Here is a 22,617-nt window from a genome sequence, read left to right on the forward strand (position 1 = left end):
CAAAAGTACTAGGAAAGGGGAAAAGGGAGAGAAGAAAGAAAAGGGGAAGGAGGGCTGGAAAAGGGGGTGAGGTTACATACAAACAATAAACACTACACTACAATGTTTTCCCTTCATACTGCCATAGTTAAAAATTTAAATCTTCATAAAGTAATGATGAAGTGGTTGACCTTGCAAAATACAGAATACAACCCATATTAAATTTTCTTCTCCCCCGCCCCCTGGGCCTCGGATGCAGTTCTCTCTGAGCAGCTTCAGCCACTGCACTCACTGCCTCCCCCCTCCCTTCAGGCTTCGAGTCTTCTTCATTTTGCATGGTATCTTGCCCGAATTCTTGATTTTTGTCCACAAAATCCCTTAGCTGATCCTCTGAGTTTATCTTGTAGGGTTGATCTTTATAATTAAACCAAATTCCTTCCGGAAATAGCCATTTATACTTTATCCCTCGTTCCCTCAGGAGAGCTGCGAGCTTTTTGTACTTAAATCTTCTTTTCCAAACTAGAAATGGAACGTCCTTCAGTATCTTGACTTTATTTCCCAGAAAGTCCAAGTCCGCATTATATGAGTTAAATAGGATAGTGTCTCGGACCTTCCTAAATGAAAACTCAATAAAAATCTCGCGAGGCAGCTGCCGCTTCATTACATATTTTGAAGAAGCCCGACAGACTTCCAAAATGGCGCTTTTTACCTCTTCCTTAGTTGCCCTCGCGGGTAACGCCAATAATTCCGAGGCAAGCTCCCTTAGATCCTCGTTTTCCTCCTCTTTAACATTCTGGAGACGCAAAACAGTCTGTGTTCGTTCCACTTGCAGCCCGATCAGCTGGTTTTCCACCAGCTTTAGCTCCTTGTTCGTTGCTCTCATGAGTGACGCATTTTCCCGAGCAGACTTCTCTGCCCCCCCACTGCTTCCTTAATGGCTTTCACATCGCTCTCAATTAAGCCCACCCTTTGATCTGTTTCATTCAGCTTGTCAACAAAGGATTTTATGGCTTCGATGACCGACCTTTTCACCAATTCCTCGAGCGACTCCGCTTTTCCCTGCAGGGCAGCCGAAATTGACTTGCCCAAAGCGGGACTCTGCTTTTTCGCTGCCATTTTAGGGGGGGGGACCGCCAACCTTCTGAAACTCAGCGAGGGGGAAGAAATCCGAGTCTTCTTAACTTCAGATCCCACCACTCCTTCACATACGCTTGTAATAACAGAAGGGATTCGCTTACTTACAGGCTTCTGCCTAGTCCTGTTCTTTGCCGTTTTCCGTGGCCCGGCAGCACGCAGGGTGCCGCGCACATCTGCCGGCCTCCATGGGGACAAACGGGCAATTTACCCCCTGCCTCGATTTGCCAGAGGGCTCTTCCCGCAGCGTCCCGGACCCTGACTCCCTCCCTGGGAGTCCTGGGGGCTAATCTTTGCAGATCAGCCGCCCGGTCAGGCTGCTTGGACATTTCCTCTCAGACCTGCGAAGAGGAGCGTCCGACATGGCCGCGAAAACGAAAACGAATCCATGGAGCGTAGTTCTCAAAAGGGATCTCTGACAAAGGTGATCAATATTTTAAGGCTTGGAGAGAGTTGGAGAGAAAATAGATTTTTGGTTCACAATAAGAAAAACAAAGATTGTTGTTATTCTCACTTATTTAAAAAAATTAAAATTTAAAATTTAAATTAAGAAATAAAAATCAAATTAAAATGTAAAGTTTCAAGTTTTTTGCTTTTCATTTTTCCTACATTTCTTGTTTTTAAAATTGGGAGGGGGGCACAAGTAGGTATCTCGCCTCAGGTGCCAGAAACCCTGGCACCGGCCCCGAGACTATGCAAAACAGTATTATTCAGGAGGGTTTTTTTAACCTAGATAATTAGACTGTGCTGTAAGAAAATGATTCAAAGAGATGCATTGGAAAGGGATAGGGACTATCAACTATAGTACTGCGTACCATCTGTTGCTGTAAGAATGCTCCTCCAACTGGATAGTTCTGCGTCATGAATTTATATCTTGTCAATTTGCTTGTGTTTTGTTTCAACATTCTTTTCAGCTCTGTATCAGATTTCTCCTTGTTTTCAAATTTTTGCTATCCTTACCTTATTGTATTGTTTATTGAATGTCCCAGCCATTGATCGTATTGACCTACACTGTGTAATCCGTCTTGAGTCTCAGCAAGAAAGGCAAACTATAAATAGAGTAAATAAATAAAATAAATTCTTACCTGTTCCATCCTGTAACCTTTTTAAAATGAGTGCTTTCCTGTTTCTTCTTTTACAATGTCTTTTACAATGACAAGTGAGCAGATTAGACAGAAAAACGTAATAAAATTTATACTATTTTGGGGTTACCTCCTTTTTTCAGTGAGAAATTTGCCTCAGGGGCAGATGGGACCATTGCGGGATGGAAGGTACAGAAAAATGAATGCCCATTTTCACTCCATATGCGTTTTTAAATCATTACTTGCAAGCTAACTTGCTGCTACTTGCCAGTGTGAAAGAATGTGTGCCTCTGAATATGTGCAGAACACTTTTTATTCACCACTGTCAATCTAAGAACTTCTCACTGTAGAAAAAGAAAAGGGTATAGGATGAGGGGGACTTGGCCACCCTAAACATCCTGCCCCCCCCCCGGCATAAATTTTCTAGCTATAGGCTGGTGCCTTTTTGTCCACTGGAGTCTCATATCCCCAGCAGTAATGCCTTTTGGGGACTGCTATCAAAAAGAAAAGATCTGTCACCATGCACAGCTGATGTTCTTGCAACCATAGAATTTAGCCCAATCACTAAAATGAAGATTGTATTACATTTTCCAACTACAATATGAGTTACATCGACAATACAATATGAGTTATCTTTTACACTATGTAACAAAACCATTATTGACTAGAAATTTTAAATTCACGCCAATCACACAAAAAGAATGTGTATAATTTCCCTTGGCTTTTGGTAATTTATGGTGTACAGATGTTTTATTGTATTTACTGGTTTTTAAGTGTAATTTGCCTTGAGGGGTTTTTTTTTGAAAGGCAAACTCTAAAGGCTGCAAAATAAACAAATCCTCCTCTTTCTGTACTGAAAGAACTTTTTATATTATGGATCTGAAACTTGGCAAGGTTGTATAATTGTCGTATCCATGTTTAGTGTTGAAAGAAAGTCCCACACTGTCCAGTAAATGCACACATGATTTTAACCCACATCCTGGGTTCAATATCTCTCAATGACCATTAATTGCAATTGAATTTTGCTGGATCATGCACAATAAATTGAAGAAATCTGATCCAGCTTCATCTGTATCCATTTTATTATACAATAAGCCCATTTCTCAGATTAGGTTATTCTGGTTTTCTAGTGTACCTCTATCTCAGCTAAGGAACATGACTGCAGATGTTGTCCGAACATTAATATTCATGTACGGTTCTCTAGACAGGTAAGCATTCTTATAGATAATCTGCTTCATAACAGCCATTCCTTCAACAAAATCTGTATATTGGATGTGGTGCTTGTCATTTTGGTCCAGTGGGAGCTTTGTTCCATGGAATAATAGTTCACAAACTGCTTGTGAACATCTCCTTAATTTAAAAAAATGGTTTACCATGCAACATGGGTACGTTCTTTGAGAAGCTCAAAGCTCTCTTGGACTCACAGAAATAGTTCCAGACCATAATGCATAACTATAGCTCAATTCTAGGATCTGGAACAAACCTCAGTTTGTTGTCCTTCGCAAGTTTTTGTGATTGTGTATTTTTTCCTTTTCTGTGAAAATTGAAGGCAGAAGACTTCAACTCACTCCAACACTTTTGAAGCCCAAATGTAGTCTTCTTCACTAATAAAGGTTTGTTTCATTCCCAGTAAATGGTATTTTTAAACAGGACTGAATTATAATTAAAGATCCCAATTACTGAAAAGGAAACAAACAGCAGAATTGTTCATATTGGGCATCACAACTAATTTGGGTTAGTTGAAGACTTTCCTCCTTAACCTCTATATATAAGCTTAACAGCTGGCTAAGTTTATATGCATAATGAACAAATTGAGCTTTGTTCGTTTTAACTGAGTGCCTCTTAAGTCAAGAATTAATTTACTAAGTTTTAATAAATTTATATACTAGCATGCCTATTCATGTTTTGGCTAATAAAAAGGCTTTGTTATTTCATACATTTCTAAACTTCTGGGGTTATCTTTCAGACATGAACCATGCAGCGCCTAGCCCCGCTGCTGCACAAGCAAATGCAAAAAATGGCTTGTTTGGTTCTTCGGATCCTGGCCAAAATCTAAATGTAGAAAAGAGAAGTTTCCCGTGTATTATAATTGTCTCCTCCCAGTAATTTTTACTAAATTTATTCTTTTAATCAACAATATATCTGTTAATAAGTTAACCTATTTCCTATTATATACCCAAGACATACACCACATATTACAATTAGCTACAATTATACAGGCGTCATATATGCTCCAAAACAGTCAATTAAAGTGTCCCGTGCTCCAATTCCTATATTAATTGCTATTAAAGTGCAAATGCTTTCTAATGTCACCTGACACAATTTATCATTTGTAGAGTCAATTTCGCCTTGTATTTCAGTTCAATATGGGTACAGTCCAAGGTAATCCCAGACACTGTGAAGGTCACAGATCACATGTAGACCTTGATAATATTCTTTAGGAGTACATTGATAGTTCTATGCCATGAGTTCTCTAACGGACGGTCCAGATCCCCATAAAGGTCCGTTTCCAAAGATCTTTCTCAAAGAACACAGTTGCTGGAAGAACATACAATATCATAAATTATACATACAGGTTCCATGCAATTTACAATTAATACACACTCCAAATTCAGTTACTTACTCGAAAATTCCAGATCACTACTTCATATTACTTTCCAATTTGGAAACGGACCTTTATGGGGATCTGGACCGTCCGTTAGAGAACTCATGGTCATAGAACTATCAATGTACTCCTAAAGAATATTATCAAGGTCTACATGTGATCTGTGACCTTCACAGTGTCTGGGATTACCTTGGACTGTACCCATATTGAACTGAAATACAAGGCGAAATTGACTCTACAAATGATAAATTGTGTCAGGTGACATTAGAAAGCATTTGCACTTTAATAGCAATTAATATAGGAATTGGAGCACGGGACACTTTAATTGACTGTTTTGGAGCATATATGACGCCTGTATAATTGTAGCTAATTGTAATATGTGGTGTATGTCTTGGGTATATAATAGGAAATAGGTTAACTTATTAACAGATATATTGTTGATTAAAAGAATAAATTTAGTAAAAATTACTGGGAGGAGACAATTATAATACACGGGAAACTTCTCTTTTCTGCCTTTAGTAATTACCGTGTTGCTCTGTAATTATCGGCTACAAAATCTAAATGTGGCAAAGCATATTCTAGAAGTAAAAAAATTACTTATGTACTTCATTTATTCCCCATCTTTCTTCCCAGTGGGGGACCCAAAGCATCTTATATCACTCATTCCCCTTTCCTCTCTTTTATCCTTGCAACACCTCTGTGAGGTCAGTTAGGCTTGAGAGTTTGTGTCTGGCCCAAGGTCACCCATCAAGCTTCCATGGCATGAATTTAAAGATCTTATTTAAAATAAGATCCATGGAAATCTGAAACGTGTATAATTGTCATTTTCTTGCATATCTTTCCTTCTTGCACTTAGAATCTCAAGTTCCATAGACATGCATCACACAGTCCTCTCCACTTTGTTTTGTTTTGTAGAGGTGCAAGACCACATTAATTATCCTGCTATGAAATCTCTCCCACTAATGTAAAGGTTAAGCATAAACAGTGGAACATTTTTCTAACTTTTGTTTTTTGTTCAGTGCTTTTTGTCAGATAGAAAATGTTTCCCAGATGGATCACTTCTTCTGCCTGTTCTTCCAGCAAGCGCTTCAACCTGCCAGGCTTCACTCAAATGTCAACCCTGGTTCCCCTCACTATGATGCATGCAGTGCATTATTTTTTTACAACTTTCCTGGAGTACGTTGGCTGTCGCTGCCACAAGAAATCAAGGTAATCCAACTAGCAGTTTTAGCTCAAGAGGACATATTGGATTAATTAAACTTCATAAGTGCAAGAGAAAATCTTCATAAGGCATTAATGCTCAAAGATACTGGTATTCCTTCACCATGTTAGCCTAGAATATGTATGGATTGCAGCAGCAAGTCCCAGTTGGCATCACATATAGGTGTACAAGAAAGTCAGCTTTAAAAAAAAACTTTTAAAAAACTTTTCTTTAAAAAGTTGAAGCTTAGAAGGTATTTCTGCATATGTACATATGTCAACTGAATGCTGTGGTTGATTAGAGACAGAGTCTTTTTGCATAGCTTCTTTTCCAGTCCTCCAATCAGTGGGTGCCAACAAAGCAGAGTTCAGTTTCAATTTTCCAGAAAATTAAAGCACTCCCTCCCTACAAAAGCATGTTAGACTTCAGTCTAAAAGATGTTAAACACAGTAGGTTGGATGGTTGGATTCTGCAATCCATTATAACCCCAAGTTCCAGGGCTGAGCTAATGGCATTGGACACAAGGGCTGAGACAAGGACTCTGCCCATTAAACATCTTGATCTGGCATAAAAGACATTATTTTCGCATTCATTTCTGTTATCATTCCCCATGAAAGTGGGTGGGTTGGGTGGTTTTGCAGCACTATAGAGCAGATGCTCAGTCTGCAATTCTGCACTGTCTTCTGCCGTAGAGTCTTAATATTTTGTGGTATCTTCCTCTGCCCAGGGAATTTGTGATTGCCGTCACCACTGCTCACTGTGACAAGCTACAGCAAACCTGTTCTTAAATGCAGATTGTACACCGGTGGGGCCAGTGGCTGGATTGCACCCTCCTCACCTTTACTAGGAACTTACTTCTGAATAAGTGTGTGTAGGATGGAACTGAATTAAAAAAAATAGTTTAAGGCTTTTATCCTGTGATTGCTTACCTTCAAAGTCAGTATGTACCTTCAAAGTCAGTGATACTGCTGAGTAACATCCTTAAAATCATACTATAAACGTATACAGTTAAACTGATTAGTTCAATAACCCTGTCTCCCTGTGGAACTGTAATCATGATTATGCAAAGAATGCTGCTATCCTGTGTACAAGGGGCTTTAGTTTATGGGGAGAAATTAAAAATCCTGTTTCTGTTATCACTGTTTCTTTGAATCTGACAGTATTGTCCTTCTTCTAACTCTTTTTTCAAGAGCCTGCTATTTGCTTCTTTGAAATTATCCATTGCTATTCATTTCTTTGAAATAAAGTGTCTCTTATTAGTACAGTTAATGATACAAAGGTCACTTTTGTATACCTGGATTTTGCTTCATCATACTAGAACCTAGTTCTAATATATCATTTGAGCTATGATTCAGATGCCAAAGTAATCACAGAAGCTGGAGATTTCAGAAATATGCTTAAGACACAATCAGTACCTGCCATTTATGTTTTCAAATTGACTGTTTATGTTTTCAAATTTCTAAAATCTTTAGGGAGCAGTCTGATTCCAAACTCTGCTTTTGAACTGATTCTTTAGATATCTATATATGATTTTTAGAAAATATAATAAATGTTAAAGTGATACTTGAAAGATTTAAGCATCATGCTTGTTTAATAAATAATGTATTATATTAGTTATAGAGGAATCTGGCCCCTAAATTTTGGGCTGACTTTGGACTTTTAGATCCAAAGAAAATTTGACAAGGCTTGGATTAGTGTATATCATAGATATGTGACCCCAACCCTAAAACATTCTTTCAAAGTTATGCTTATCTCATACATTTTTATCCCACTTTTTCTTCAGTGAGTTCAAAGTGGTGTACATGGTTCTCCCCTCTCTTGTGATACCCTTACAAAAATCTAGCATAGTTATTAAGGCTGAGTGTGATTAGCTCAAAGTCACCCATTAAGTTTCATGGGCAGGGAAGTGGTGGCACACATCCCTGAGAATGCTGCCTAAGTGGTGGGGTGGGTCAATGGTGTTACCAGCAAATAATTCAAGATTCTCAATCCTACTGCTTTTCCCCCCAGTAGTCCCTTCCAAACTCAGGAGAGTTGATTTAGGGGTCACAGGACCTGCATAGGACCAGCAGTGAGTGGATTTCAGTGAGCTCAGTGAAGGGAATGAAATTGCTCCTCCTGTCTCTTCCATCAGCAGCCCTCTGCTGACCAAAGAGGAAGGAGGGAACAATTTGCCTCTTCACTGCAGTCCACTGACCCACTTGGCTGTTACTCCATTCCTGATCCTGGGAACTGACTTTCCTAGGGGTTGGAAGGGACTACTGGAAGAATTGGAACCAGGGAAGATCTACAATCCTAGTACCTGTCAGTCCCTGGCAACAAAGTAGTTAGTCTACATGAAAGGAAATCTGTCTCTGGGAAAATTTCAATGTTTGCTGCTAGCAGCTCTTCCCAAGGACACTTGCTAGAAAATTGAAAGTACATATTTTCAACTGATAATGGAGGTGCCCACTGGCTCTCCTGCAATTGATATCAGAAGTTAAGACATTGAGGTGCCCACTGGCTCTCCTGCAATTGATATCAGAAGTTAAGACATTGAGGTGCCCACTGGCTCTCCTGCAATTGATATCAGAAGTTAAGACATTGAGGTGCCCACTGGCTCTCCTGCTATTGATATCAGAAGTTAAGAATTGCAGGCAAACAGAATCATACAGCATTGACGATTATAAAATGCTGAACACATTTTGCAGGTATGCTGACATACATGACAGTACCAGCTGATTGCTGAATTCAGTCCAGTGATTGTTTATGGAAATCAGGACTGGGATGGAATTAGTTAAGTTTATTGTAAAAGAGAGGTGCTTTCTATGTGGAAAAAATGCTTATCATAGAACTATTACGGTATCAAAAATTGCTTTCTACAATTTTTAGCAGAATCGATTTTAATGCACTTTCTGTTTGCAAGTATCACCTTCACATGCTACATTTTTTACAAAATGTTTACAGAGAAGGCACCTCAATTTGGGAATTCATCTACAATGCCCAGTCTCAAACTACATCCCATATGCTGTTATGTGCTGCTCATAATTACGGTCCATCTGCTAGGCATATTATATATTAGAATGTTCCTTTGTTGCAAAAATCCTATTGCTTTGGCTAACTTGGAGGGGGGAACATTATCACTAATTTAATTGCAATTCATGCATTGTTTCTTCATCTTTTTCAGAATCCTTAACAGTAGTACAAAGTTATACTTTTGATAGGTCACTTTTAATTAGTTTCAAAGGGTAGTTAATGCCAGAAAATTGTGCTTGTCCTGTGTGGGACAGTGTGGTGACTGCACTTTCCCCACTTTTATATTGTGGCACAGTAAGGATGGGATGGGATGGGAGAAGAGAAGTGAGAGATTTCTGAGGGTCCTGCACTGTGGACTTATGGCTGTCCAAATTTTACACTCTGGTTTTTCCTTTTAAACCCCCTCCAGCCACCTATAGTTAATAAAAAAAGGGAACACAAACTTTGTTTAGCATGTAAGCTTTGTGTTCCCTAAAGGGTTCTTATTTATGACCCTATGCGAATGATATAGAATTTAATAGTGAGTTAAGTATACCCTCCTTTACACAGCTATGTGGATTTGACAGCCAAAGTGGAAGTAGAACTGAACAACAAACATTTATTTACAAAAAATAAAGTGTTCATCTTCGTTCTTCTGTGCCTCCACACATGGGGACTGCGCAGGCGCAGGCCAGCCGCCGGAGAATTTTCTAGAGCTTCCATGGCTCCGAAGGGGCCGTTTGTCACGCGCCTCAGCGACCGTTTTCCTGCCCAAACGGTCACGTGATCCTCCAGCGACCAACGGCCCCTTCCCTCAGTTCTCTTCTTGCCGCCGCTTGGAGAGAACGTGAGCTTCGTTGCTCTGTGCTTTGTGCTTTTTCTGACTTCTGATTGATCTTTGGCTTTTTGACTTTGGACTTCGGACCTCGACTAATCTTCGGCTTACTGATTTGGACTTTGGCTGGACTCGGTAAATACGACCCGGATTGTTTGACCTCTCTCTAGCGTGCCCCTGAAGATGGCCTCAAAGGCTCTCTTTAAGCATTGCTTACAATGCCACACGAAAATGGCCAAGACCGATGGCCATGAACTGTGCCTCTTTTGTTTGGGGGAGACCCACAATGTGTCGGCCTGTAGGATTTGCCAGGGCTTCACCAACAAGGCCCGGCAGGAGCGCAAGGCCCGACTGAACTCCTCCCTGTGGCAGAAGGTCATGTCCGGAGGCGCCCCGTTACCTTCCCCCAAGGCCGGCCCTAGCCCCTCTGCCGAACGGCAATCAAGAGCTGGCTCAGTGGCCTCCGCGAGGTCGGGGTCGAAACCGCGTCCCCCGAGTGCCTCGGCGTCGAGAGCGGCCTCTCCAGCGCAGGGACCGGTGCGGCCGCCCCGTAGCACATCGTCCACCAGGTCGGATCCGAGACCGACATCGGAACCGAGGATCCTGGTACCGAGTCCCCGATCGGAACCGACGACCGGATCGATTCCGATGAAGTCTAAGAGGTCGAAGCCGAGGTCCCCTTCGAAGGCGAGGAGCGCGTCGGTTCCGAGGTCTTCTTCAGAACCGGCGAAGAAGAAGAAGAAGACTAAACATCATCGGTCGCCGCGTCCCGCTCCTCAGGAGGAGGTCATCGTGCTTCCTCACAAACCTTCCCCTCATCTGGGCTCCCCCGAGCCAGAGGACATCTCCGTGCCGGTGCCGGATCCGATGGCCTTCGAGACGGTGCCCGCAGAGTTCTCGTCGGGGCCGGAGCCGAGCCCGCACCGTCGGAGCCGACCATCGCCTGCTCTTCGGTCGCCGAGGCTGGAACCGAGCCCGTCTCCTCATCGGAGCCGTCCGTCTCCTGTCCGTCCGTCTCCACCTGCAGTCGGTCGTGAGCGACGCTGTTCCGGGGACAGCATCTGATCTGCCCGATCCACTGCGTCCCGGCATCGTCAAGCCTCCTACCTCCCCTCGCCATACCGTTGCCAGTGGGAAGGGGCACCTGCCGGCTTCTCCATGTCGGAACCGGGGCCATCGACGTCGAGGCCGGCGTGGGCTCCCCCTCCACTCCAGGTTCCGGAATCCCAGCTCGGTTCCAATGAGGAGGAAGTGGAGAGCTTTGGCGGCTACCAGTCGGAGTCCTGGTCCGAACCGTCGCCGGCTGAGGAGCTAGTGCCATCTGCGGACTCGCCATTCGAGGACCTCCGCATCTACGCCGACCAGATGGCAAGGATGGCCAAGGCTCTCGAGATGGATATCTCTTCAGCAGTCCCCGCACAACAGCAAAGGAGGCGTCGGCCCTTCAAGCCTCGTCCGGCACAACAACCGGCCCAGCAGAAAGATCAGTAGGGCGCCGGGAGGCAGTACTGACGGGTCACGCCAGCCGTATCCCCGGACTTTTCGGACAGACTGAGTCCACTCCTCTCTGAGTGGGAGTCAATAACATCTGACTCATGGGTCTTAACTATTGTTGAACTGGGATACGGGCTGGAGTTCGTTGAGCTGCCTAGATGCAGTTCACCCCTGACAGCTGTCAATAACACTATGGCCGAGCTGGATGCGGAGATCGTGTCGCTCTTGGCCAAGGGTGCTGTGGAAGAATTGCCCTATGAGGATTCTGTAAAGGGTTTCTTCTCTAGGTTCTTCCTGGTCCCCAAGAAGGATGGGGGCTTACGTCCCATTTTAGATCTGAGGGGCCTTAATGCCTACCTCAAGGTGACCAAATTCAAAATGGTTACGTTGGCGGCTGTGATCGCCTTGCTGAAACAGGGAGATTGGTTTGCGGTTCTTGACTTAAAGGACGCATACTTTCACGTGGGCATACGGAAGGAGCACAGGAAATACCTGAGCTGTGTTTACCGGCAAAGGGTTTTCCGGTATAAGGTGCTCCCCTTTGGCCTGTCCACTGCCCCATGAGTGTTCACTAAATGTGTGGCCCCTGTGGTTTCCTTCCTACGGGAAGAAGGCTGTACCATCTTTCCGTACCTCGATGACTGGCTCATCGTGGCTGAATCGGAGTCTAGGCTGGTGCGGGACATTGGCTTGGTACTTAGCACTTGCCAACGCCTGGGGCTCCTGGTGAACTTGGAGAAATCCAAACTGGTGCCCAGCTGCAAGGTGTCCTACATTGGCGCACTCTTAGACTCTGTGGAGGGTAAGGCTCTGCTCCCCTTGGAGAGGGCTCGGTCCCTAAGGGGTCTGGTGTCCATGTTTAAAAGGAACCGATTCCAGTCTGTGCGCACTATCCAGTGCTTGCTAGGGCATATGGCAGCGGCTACCTCGGTGGTGCCTTTTGCTAGGCTGCGTATGCGCCCGCTCCAGAACTGGTTTGTGCGGAGGTACGATGCTCTGCTGCACCCTCCGTCCCTCAAATTCTCTATCCCGAGGGTCATCCTCTCCTCCTTGGACTGGTGGCTGTCTGATGACAACTTGTTTAGAGGGACCCCCTTTGGGTATCAGCACCATGACGTCACGGTTACCACTGATGCCTCTCTGTTGGGATGGGGGGCTTACTGTGGTGATGTGTCTGTGCAGGATGTCTGGTCTGAGAGGGAAAAGAGAGGGAAAAGAGGGAAAAGACCCTCCATATCAATGTGCTTGAACTAAGGGCCATTCGTTTCGCACTTGTGTCTCTTACAGCACTGCTGAGAAATCGTCAGGTCTTGGTGCAGACGGACAACACGACTGCCATGTACTACGTGAATCAGCAGGGGGGCACAGTGTCCATGGCCCTGTGCCGGGAAGCCACGCTCACTTGGCAGTGGGCTATCAGGAACGGCGTGTCGCTCCGTGCTATACACGTGGCTGGGTCAGACAATGCCCGGGCAGATGCCCTCAGCAGGGTCCCTTTGCTGGACCACGAGTGGGAACTGAACGTAGAGTGCGTTGGGCCGATCTTCCAGATGTGGAGTCATCCAGTGATAGACGTGTTCGCCACTGCGGCGACCTCCAAGGCCCACACGTTCTGTTCCAGGGCAGGGAGCGACCCCCTCTCTATTGGGGATGCCTTCCAGTTTACGTGGACGCAGGGCTTGCACTACATGTTTCCTCCATTCCCCTTGATTCCCAGGGTCCTGTGCAAGATAGAGGACGACGGGACGGACTGCATCCTGGTGGCCCCCTTTTGGCCACGGCAGGTTTGGTTCCCGAAGCTCCTGCGGCTGTCCCAACGGACATATGTCAGTCTGCCCCCTCGGCAAGACCTTCTCCTGAACGGGAGCCTAGTCCACCACGATCCCAGGAAGCTGCACCTAACGGCTTGGTGGATCGTTCCTCCCCTGTAGGCTTTACTGACGAGGTACGGAGAGTCCTCCTGAACGCTCGTCGGCCATCCACTAGGCGCGCTTATGCGGCCAAGTGGCGCAGGTTTGAGCTCTGGGCACTTGCCAGAGGAGTGGTGCCTGACAGCAGTCCCTTGGGGGTTGTGTTCGAGTATTTGTGCCACTTGCGTGGCCTGGGCTTGAAGGTGTCCTCCCTCAAGGTCCACCTGGCAGCGATATCAGCTGCTCACACCCAAGTTGAGGGTGCTACGGTGTTTTCTCACCCACAATCCCGCCAGTTCCTTAAGGGCATGTACAATCTTTACCCACCTGTGTCGACGCCAGTGCCTCAGTGGTCACTGTCCTTGGTGCTCTCACGTCTCATGTTGCCTCCATTTGAACCTATGGCTACATGCCCCTTGGATATGCTATCCTACAAGGTAGCATTCTTGGTGGCCGTCACATCGGCCAGAAGGGTCAGTGAGCTGTCTGCACTGCGGTCTGACCCTCCCTTTCTTGTATTTCATCCCAACAAGGTGGTCCTGCGTCCCTGCCTCGGGTTCCTGCCCAAGGTGGTGTCCGCCTTCCACCTCTCGCAGGATATCTCACTACCTGCGTTCTTTCCTCAACCTTCCTCTAAGGGGGAAAAGGCCCTTCATTCCCTAGACTTGAAGAGGGCCCTAGCCTATTACCTGGATAGGACGAAGGAATTCCGCTCCAGTCCTCACCTGTTTGTATGTTTTGGGGCCAAGGAAAAGGGTAACAGGGCTTCCTCACAGACCCTGTCTAGGTGGATTGTGACGGCCATTAGCAAGGCCTATTCCCTGGCAGGGGTGGCTTGCCCGCTTCGTGTCAGGGCCCACTCCACGCGGTCCCAAGCATCCTCTTCGGCACTCCTCAGGGGGGTGCCCCTGGTTAACATTTGTAAAGCAGCCACATGGTCCTCTGCAGACACCTTTGTCAGGCATTACGCCATTGATGTCAATGCGGAGCAGGATGTATCTGTGGCTAGGGCTGTCCTACACTCCCTTTTTTCCTGAAGGAGTTTTGGGATGACTTTCTTGGCGTACCTGCTGGGTACCCTTGAGTGAAAGAGTGTATATATGTACCTTGGGGTGTATATATGTAAATATTGAGTATTTATGTGTCCTTACACAGTTTTTTACATAGATGTATATAAGCATATCTATTTGTTTTTGCTTGTTTGTTCAATAAAATTGTGTTGGACTTCACCCCCGCCTTCCTTATTGTGTGAAGCTTGGTACACTCCCATGTGTGGAGGCACAGAAGAACGAAGATGAAAACAGGGTTAACATACCTGTAACTTATGTTCATTGAGTTCTTCTGTGCTGACACACAACCCTCCCTCCTACCCCGCTGTGAACTCCAATGCACAATGATGTGATGGCTGTAACGGAAATTGGTGTTTTTAAGGTGTTATGGCTGAAGTGTGTTGGTCAAGCGGCGGCAAGGGAGAACTGAGGGAAGGGGCCGTTGGTCGCTGGAGGATCACGTGACCGTTTGGGCGGGAAAACGGTCGCTGAGGCGCGCGACAAACGGCCCCTTCGGAGCCATGGAAGCTCTAGAAAATTCTCCGGCGGCTGGCCTGCGCCTGCGCAGTCCCCATGTGTGTCAGCACAGAAGAACTCGATGAACATAAGTTACAGGTATGTTAACCCTGTTTATCACAGCATAGGTTTAGTGTGGAATAGTCAGGATGTACAACTGACTGTGAACTGCACTCTCCAGATATTATAGACTTTTCCCACTGGGGGTTAATACATTAAAATGGTGCCTTAATTACCAAACAAACACTGAGGGGACATTTGATTCCTTTTTCTCCAGACAGGTTACCTCAGCATTCAGGGTTCACTGGAAGCCATTTCCCCAACTGACAGGATTACTGTTCAGGTTCTAGGTTGATCCTTTAATCACAGAGCCCCTGTTCAATAGAACCTGTACACAAAAGTTAAATTTGATGCACCCTTAACAGAGTGCTTGTTTGTCTCATTAAAACAAGTTTTATTCCCTAACCAGTCCACAGATCCTAACTAAAAGAAAAATAAAAATCCTGTCTAAGTTGACACTCTTATCAAGAGCTTGCAGTTCCATCTGAGGGGAAAAGTTTCTTTTCCCCCTTCTTAACTGAGGCTGGCTCACTCCCTCCTGTCCAGGGGAGTTCTGTGGCCTCTAACTGGTTGACAAACACTTGGATTTGTATGAGGCCAAAATAACAAGGATTGGTTCAGAGTGCTGGAGGATAGGGAGGGATATGAGGATGGTTGCCACAGGCAGACATACGTTTTCAGTCTGCAGCAAGGAAGAATGGAGAAACCTAATTGTTTGAGCACCAACTGTGTGGTTGGCAATTCTAACAGCATTTGTTAAAACTAGTGTTTCTTTCTAAGACACTTTGTTTACATACCCCATGGGGAGTGCTCTAGGCTCATTAGAGATCAAGTTCTCTTTTTTTAGCACAGAGCATATTTTTGGCTAGAATCTACAAGACCATTTCTTGAATCTATAAATAAAGGTGATTTTCTGTAAAGCTTGCTCTAACCAGCAGTACTTATAGCTGGTGAAGTGTGCAAGTTTAACACTTCTTGGGGTGGACAAAGGTAATGTCTGAGAATGTTTTGGAAATTTCCATAGAGACAAAATCTAAATCCTGTGTGAAAAAGATTTTTCTAATAACACAGTTGGATACTAACGCCTTGCCAAATATCCAGAGAACCTACTGCCTTCAGGTTTTAATCCATGAAAAAACTGAGATTGACATGTTTTTATGTTAAACAGTGGGTTTGGGGTGACAGAATATTCTTTCATTTCTGAAAGGGTAAAATGTGCAACTGCTGGACAGTTTTCTTTTGACTCGGGGTGTAGCAATTTGCAATAGCTGAATATCTGATATTGCCGTGATCCCCTGTCAGCATATGCAGTTTGTTTTTCTCTGAATGCCTATGGAGCTTTCTCTCTTAATATGCAGTTAATACAGAAATGCATGAGATACTCTATAGTTACTATCAAATTTATTTGATAGTAACTATATTGTACAAATGAACATTATCGTTCATTTATACCTTGTATGTTTCAGATGGAAATTGATACAGCTCTGAGTGACTTGGAGGCAGCAGACTTTGCAGAATTGGTAAGGATTCATTTTTTAACGAGATATGTTATACCTTTTTATTGCCTTACTCAGCACACATCTGTTGGTATAGTTAAACTGTTACATTCTCGGTTGGTTATTTCAAAGTGGTATAACTGTTGTTTATGCAAGGGCTGGAGTCGAGAGTCAGCGTCATCAGACCTTTGCTGGAGCTCCCTAGCCACCATCTCCTTGCCACTGCTGCCTGCCCCTCATCTTTTGGCTCAGAGACAGAAAGAGCAAGCACTAGCAATGAAAGAGCAGGTGGCAATGGAAGCCTGCTTGTTCACCATCAGAAGATGAGATTCCTGGGCATTGTCACCACTTGGAAAGGAACAAAGGCAAGGATGAATAGCAACCATCACTTGCTCGCCTGTCCCTCTAGGCAACAGAGGGGAAACAAATATTGTTGGTTCCTTCCCACCAAGAAGTGCAGTTGATCTCAAATACTGTTGCAGGCATCAGTGGGAAACTACATTCACCTTCAAGGAGTGGCATCATCTTCTCAGAAACATTTCCCAGGACTCTCCCTAGCTGGGCCAGTCATTTTGTCTTGTTTGTGGACTGGGTTTTGTGTTTCCTTAGTTGTTCTGCAGTCTTATCATGCATGTGGCCCTGCTTGCTCCCCTTTCTTTGTTTTCCTGTTGCCTAAAGCAAAACTTGGGCCTGCCAGTTGAACTATCTCAGCTACAACCAGTGAGGCTGACACAGCTTTTTAATTGACTTGGGGGGAGGGGGTCCCTGACAGCACAAAGTATTGAACATAGCAATTTGTTTTTCTGTATGGGCTATGATTCAACCCATATGACACAGGTAAATGTTTGTTCAAATAAAATGAGCAATGGATTAGTGTTATCTCTGTTTTTTTCTGTCTACAAGTTGTTATTGGTATGGAAAGAAAATAGCTTTGGGAAATGTAGACCAGTATAAACATACCAAATAAAAACTGACATTGCAAAAGTTGATAATAATAATAAGTGTTATGTGGACTGTACTGCATGCATTGATGTAAACTTTGTTAGTATGTTTGTGTGAAAGAGAAAATGAATACCATCTGATATTTTCTTTAATAAAATATGTCTAGAATCATAGAAACATAGAGCTAGAAAGGACTTCAAGGGTCATCTACTCCAACCCATTGCACTATGCAAGAAATTCATAGTTCCCCCCCTCCCCCCCAGTGACCCCAGCTCTATGCCCAGAGGAGGGTAAAAAACTTCCAGAATCCCTGGCCAATCTGGCCTGGAAGAAAATTCCTTCCTGACCCCAAGTAGCAATTGGCATTACCCTGGGTATTTAAAAAAGGGGCCACAGAGCCTAGCACTGGCTTATCCCTTCATGCCCTCTCTCTCCTAGCATATGTTCATATTGAGTCATAGAATCATCATTGCTGTCAGGTGGCCAGCTAGCCTCTTCTTAAATACCTCCAAAGAAGGAGATCCTACCACCTCCCAAGGGAGCCTGTTCCACTGAGGAACCACTCTAGCTGTCGGGTAGTTCTTCCTAATATTTAGCCAAAAACTTTTTTACTTTAATTTTAACCCATTGTTTCTGATCCAGTCCGCTGGGGAAACAGAAAACAACTCTGCTCCATTCTCTATGTGAGAGCCCTTCAAATACTTAGAGAGAGCTATCATATCACCTCTCAGTCACCTCCTCTCCAGGCTAAACATACCCAGCTCCTTCAACCTTTCCTCATAAGACTTGATCTCCAGACCCCTCACCATCTTTGTTGCTCTTTTTTGGACACATTCCAGCTTGTCTAATCTTCGCTACAAGATACAGATGGAACCTTTTATCATATGTGGTAGACTTGCAAAAAAACAAAAAGATATTGGAAGGAAATACATGAAAATATGCAGAATATATTAAAATGTAGATTTCGTATGAAAGTTACAAATATGCTATTAGGAATATTGCCTAATAAATTACCAAAAGTCTTGGAAGAGATATTTGAATATACGGTGACAGCGGCTACAATAATTTATAAAGCAAAATGAAAATCAGACATATGTTCAAGTTTAGAAGAACGTGAAAACAAACTTGCCAAATATGCAGTAATCCTAAGAATCAAAGACAAGCCCACTGTTGGATGTCAGTTTCATACCATCATCTATGGACTTTGTTGGCTGTCTATCTATTTATTATTTATTATATTGGATTGTGAATATTTTGTAGGTCTTTTAGATATTTATCGTTAATGAAATTACACTGTATTTATATGAAATCGCACATAGCACTTTACGTTTATAAAAATTTCATATTTTTTATATTTGTTTTTCATATCCACTCCTAGTTGTGGGTCTCTCCACTCCTATTTTGGTCAAATAGGCAGTAATAGCAAAATTAACAACTTATTTGAGAAACTACTCAATCAAGAATTTTGAGGAAAGATGGAATGTGTATGATGCAAGCAAAAGACAAATTTAGGCAATGTAAAAGCAGAATGAAAATAAGACTTAAATGAAACATCTTGAATATAAATGTAAAAAGTCATTTGTGAGCAGGAATATTTTTTATTAGATATGCAGAGCAGGGTGAGGCCGCTGCGGATGTGGTCTGTTCGCCTCCCCGAAATGACTTCTCTCAGTAAGCTGCTTCTCTGGGTCTTCTGGCTGCCTAGGAACATAGCTGCTGGCTGGGCATGGCTGGGGCTTGCTAGCAGGCTGCCCAGTAGCGAGGGCAAGCTGGGTGACTGGCCCGCGGGAGGCTCCAGACGGGAACTGGCCAGGGGCTGCCTGGTCAGGCTCGCTGGAGGTCTCCCTGGCTGGCACCTGGCTGCTAACTGCGCGGCTTGGGCCCGGGTGAGGCAGGCTTCCATGGAGGCAGGGAAACAGCACGTAAAACACAGTCCATAGCAGGGAACAAGCACAGAGATGGCGAGGCAGACGGGAGGCACACGTGTAGTGGAGTCCAAACACACACGAGGATCCAGATATAGGCCTGGGCAGGGCTGCCCAGAAGGAGAGTCCTTAGTGTAGTTGTCCAGACATGGATTCAGGAAACTGACACAGTCTATTGCAACAGCGGGATAACTAGCGAGCAGGCAGGAAACTGACACGTGTACTAGAGTGCACACATGCAAGGCAGTCTCTGGTGTAGTTGTAAAGCAGCAGTGCAGGAAACTCAAACACAGTTCATGGCAGGCCTTAGAGCAGGAGAGGGGGCCTACTTGGCAACATATAAATGTATCCTAACATAAGTATCATTGCATCTTATAGAAAATGCCTTTTAAAAATTTAATGGAGGGAAGAAATATTTTGTGTTTTATGTATCTGTTATAATTATTTCTGAATTACACAATCCCTTTTTTCTATCTGTATCCCCTTAAACTATTATTCTGTTTTTTCAAAATTAATTTTTTTAAAAAAAAAATCCTTAAACTGTGGTGCCCAAAACTGAACACAGTTCTTCAAGTGAGGTCTAACCAGAGCGAAGTGATACCATCACTTCACGTGATCTGGACATTATACTTCTGTTGATACAGCCTAAAATTGCATTTGTCTTTTTGGCTAAACTGTTGATTCGTATTCAGTGCATGATCTACTAGAACCCCTAGATCCTTTTCACTTGTACTACTGTCTAGAATATATAAATGCTTTACTATTTACTCAACCATTTCTAGCTAATAGCAGAGCCTAACAGTTTTTATAGTAAACTTGAAAGTCACTTCAAAATTACTTCTAGATGTTCTGAGCTAATGGAATGTACGTGTAGTGCTCATTTTACTAAAGAACTTGTGAATTTCTTATTCTATACAAAAGGCTTAGTAAATAGCGAATTAACGGTATAGGGATGTTTTATTTTAAAAAATCAGAACTTACAACACACTCTTTCACTAGCTATTTCTTTATGGTTTTGATTGTAAATTTGACTCATGTTTCTACACTATTATAAATCCTGAAAAGTTATGATTTTGCTGTTTGCTAGCAAGATGAAGACTCAAACTAGCAAAGTGTTACAAGCAGAGTGGATAAAAATCAATGATTTTTTTAAAAAAAATCAAAAAAATTGGATTTTTTTTATTTAAATCGGATTTTTTTAAATAAAATGCTTTTTGAGGAAAATATATTACCATCCAAAGGTTATTCCATCATGAAATAAAGATTAGTTTTTAATTATGTAGAATAAGACTGTATATGGTTTTGTGTTTTTTTTTGGTAAATAAATTCCATTAATCTATTCACAATGTCATGCTCTTCCAGAGGTTTTTGTAATATTATTGGGCAGTTTCTCTGCCTACAAGATATTATCACAGATGCTTGGTTTTGCAGTTCTCAAAACTGAATTTGTGTCAGCTCAGCAGAGATCACATGCCTCTTCTTCACAGCAAAAATGTTATAACATGAACAGAGTTGAGAAAAAGACCTTAATCCTATTGTTCTACAAACCTATGAAGATAGAATCAACCCCTCCAGTGCTAAGTTTCAAGAAGTTCAGTGAATAGAAACAATATTTTTCTGATTGTTTGGAGTGGAATAGATCTGCACAAGAAGAAGCTAAGTGTGAGGAGGGAGGGGCAAGCAATACAAAATGAAAGTGAAACTTTTTGAGCACAATACTGCACAAGTCTTTGGATCTTTTGTGTGTATGACCCGAGTTTTATCACATTCTTTCCTTGGAGGAAAAAACCTATAATGGCAGCAGGCCGTAAAAGAGACCCAGTTGGGGAATACTTTAATGAAGTTCCTTTACCTATCGGTAAGGCAGGCATCTACTTGCATATTAAAGTTATACCAGCAAGAATTAGTCTTTATGTAGAAAACTATGATTTAAATCAAGCCTTAATGACTAGTGATTTAAATCGTGATTTAAATCAGTTTGATTTAAATCAAATCCACCCTGGTTACAAGCTTTAAAAGCAGAACTATTCTTAATTTTAAGAGCTATCTGGGCTTACAGACTAATGTAAACTTTCCATTATTTTACGAGTAGTATGCAGTTCGGCAAAACATCCTGCAATGCAGTGGCATCTTTGACCTTAAAGATGAAGTTTCAGACTTTCTGTTCAGCAACGTGTGTTTATCACCATCATTCCACTCGATGACAGCTGCTAGTCAAATAAAAAAGGCATTCTGGGGAGTCAAAGAGTAACACTGTGCTTTCTACAGCTACACTTGAATTGCATTGTGTGTATCAACTAAAATCAGAAACTCTGACCTCACTGTGCTTTGTTTACAGTCTGAAGACTACTATAACATGAGACGGCTGTACACCATTTTGGGCTCATGCCTCTTCTATAAGGTAACTTATCTAAAAACATCATGGGATGCTAAAAAAATGTAACCTCAAAATACCAATGCCAATAGACCTAAGAACAATCAAGATTATTTTTCTATTGTTTTCCTATGTCACTACTCTCATTTAAGTCAGGCTGCTGCATGATTCTAATTCGAAGTTCTTAAAAATTAAGGAAAACCACATCTACTTTGGCCATAACACATTTTGCTTTTCTTTAAAAAATCTTATTCGTCATAGGTAAAAATGGTAAGTGTCTTGTTTTATACCTTCTTAATAGAAAATTATAGTAATAGCAAGATGAAATATGCAGGATACTTTCTAAAAGATAGGAACAAGGGAGAATTTGTCCAAGCTCATAGAAGAAGGGAAGAATTAACTACGGTCAGGCACAATAATGCACTGGTTCACCAGCCCCCATCTAATCACTTAAGACTTTGCCAAATAGCAAAGGTTCCCCTTTTTCACATGCATCTTTGCAGGCTAGATGTTTGCTTTGTTAGGGAAAAGAAAGTTCAGTTTCTCAGGAATCTGATGTATGCACAGCATGATTCCTAGCAATGTGACAGTACAGTCTTTGGCCACTCTCATTTCTTCTACAAATATAACATGAACCAAGGAAAAAGTTGTCAGAATAAAGGTACTGAGTAGTATACAATATCTCTTTATTCTGCATGTTCTATCTGCTTTTGATTCAGGGCTATTTGATCAGTAATCACTTGCCAAAGGAGGACCTTACTGATATTGCTTTATATAGCAGGCATTATTGCCTCTTACCCTTGGCAGCAGAGCAACGAATTGGCCAGTTAGTAATATGGAGAGAAGTGTTTCCTCAGCATCATCTTCAGTCATGTAAAACTTCATATGACGGATACAGAGAACCCAAAGCAAGATACTTTTTGCTCATGGTTGGCTTGGTAAGATTTTTTTTGACGGTTTATATCTTTGTTTTCTATATTGCTAAGACTGATAGAACACACACTGTAATAAGGATAGTCTA

General features: G+C 42.9%; 1 protein-coding gene across 2 annotated transcripts in view; it reads left to right on the top strand.

Moving 5' to 3' along the window:
• INTU (inturned planar cell polarity protein) overlaps positions 1–22,617 on the top strand; it is a 61,452-nt gene that overhangs the window by 21,687 nt on the left and 17,148 nt on the right. For both annotated transcript variants that reach the window (XM_054990496.1, XM_054990495.1), the window contains exons 7-11: positions 3,326–3,403; positions 5,820–6,009; positions 16,326–16,379; positions 21,561–21,623; positions 22,316–22,534. In XM_054990496.1, coding sequence (XP_054846471.1) covers positions 3,326–3,403; positions 5,820–6,009; positions 16,326–16,379; positions 21,561–21,623; positions 22,316–22,534 — 604 coding nt within the window. The remainder of the gene's footprint in view (positions 1–3,325; positions 3,404–5,819; positions 6,010–16,325; positions 16,380–21,560; positions 21,624–22,315; positions 22,535–22,617) is intronic.

Source organism: Eublepharis macularius, chromosome 10 (assembly GCF_028583425.1).
Source record: "Eublepharis macularius isolate TG4126 chromosome 10, MPM_Emac_v1.0, whole genome shotgun sequence".
Taxonomy (NCBI): Eukaryota; Metazoa; Chordata; class Lepidosauria; order Squamata; family Eublepharidae; genus Eublepharis; species Eublepharis macularius.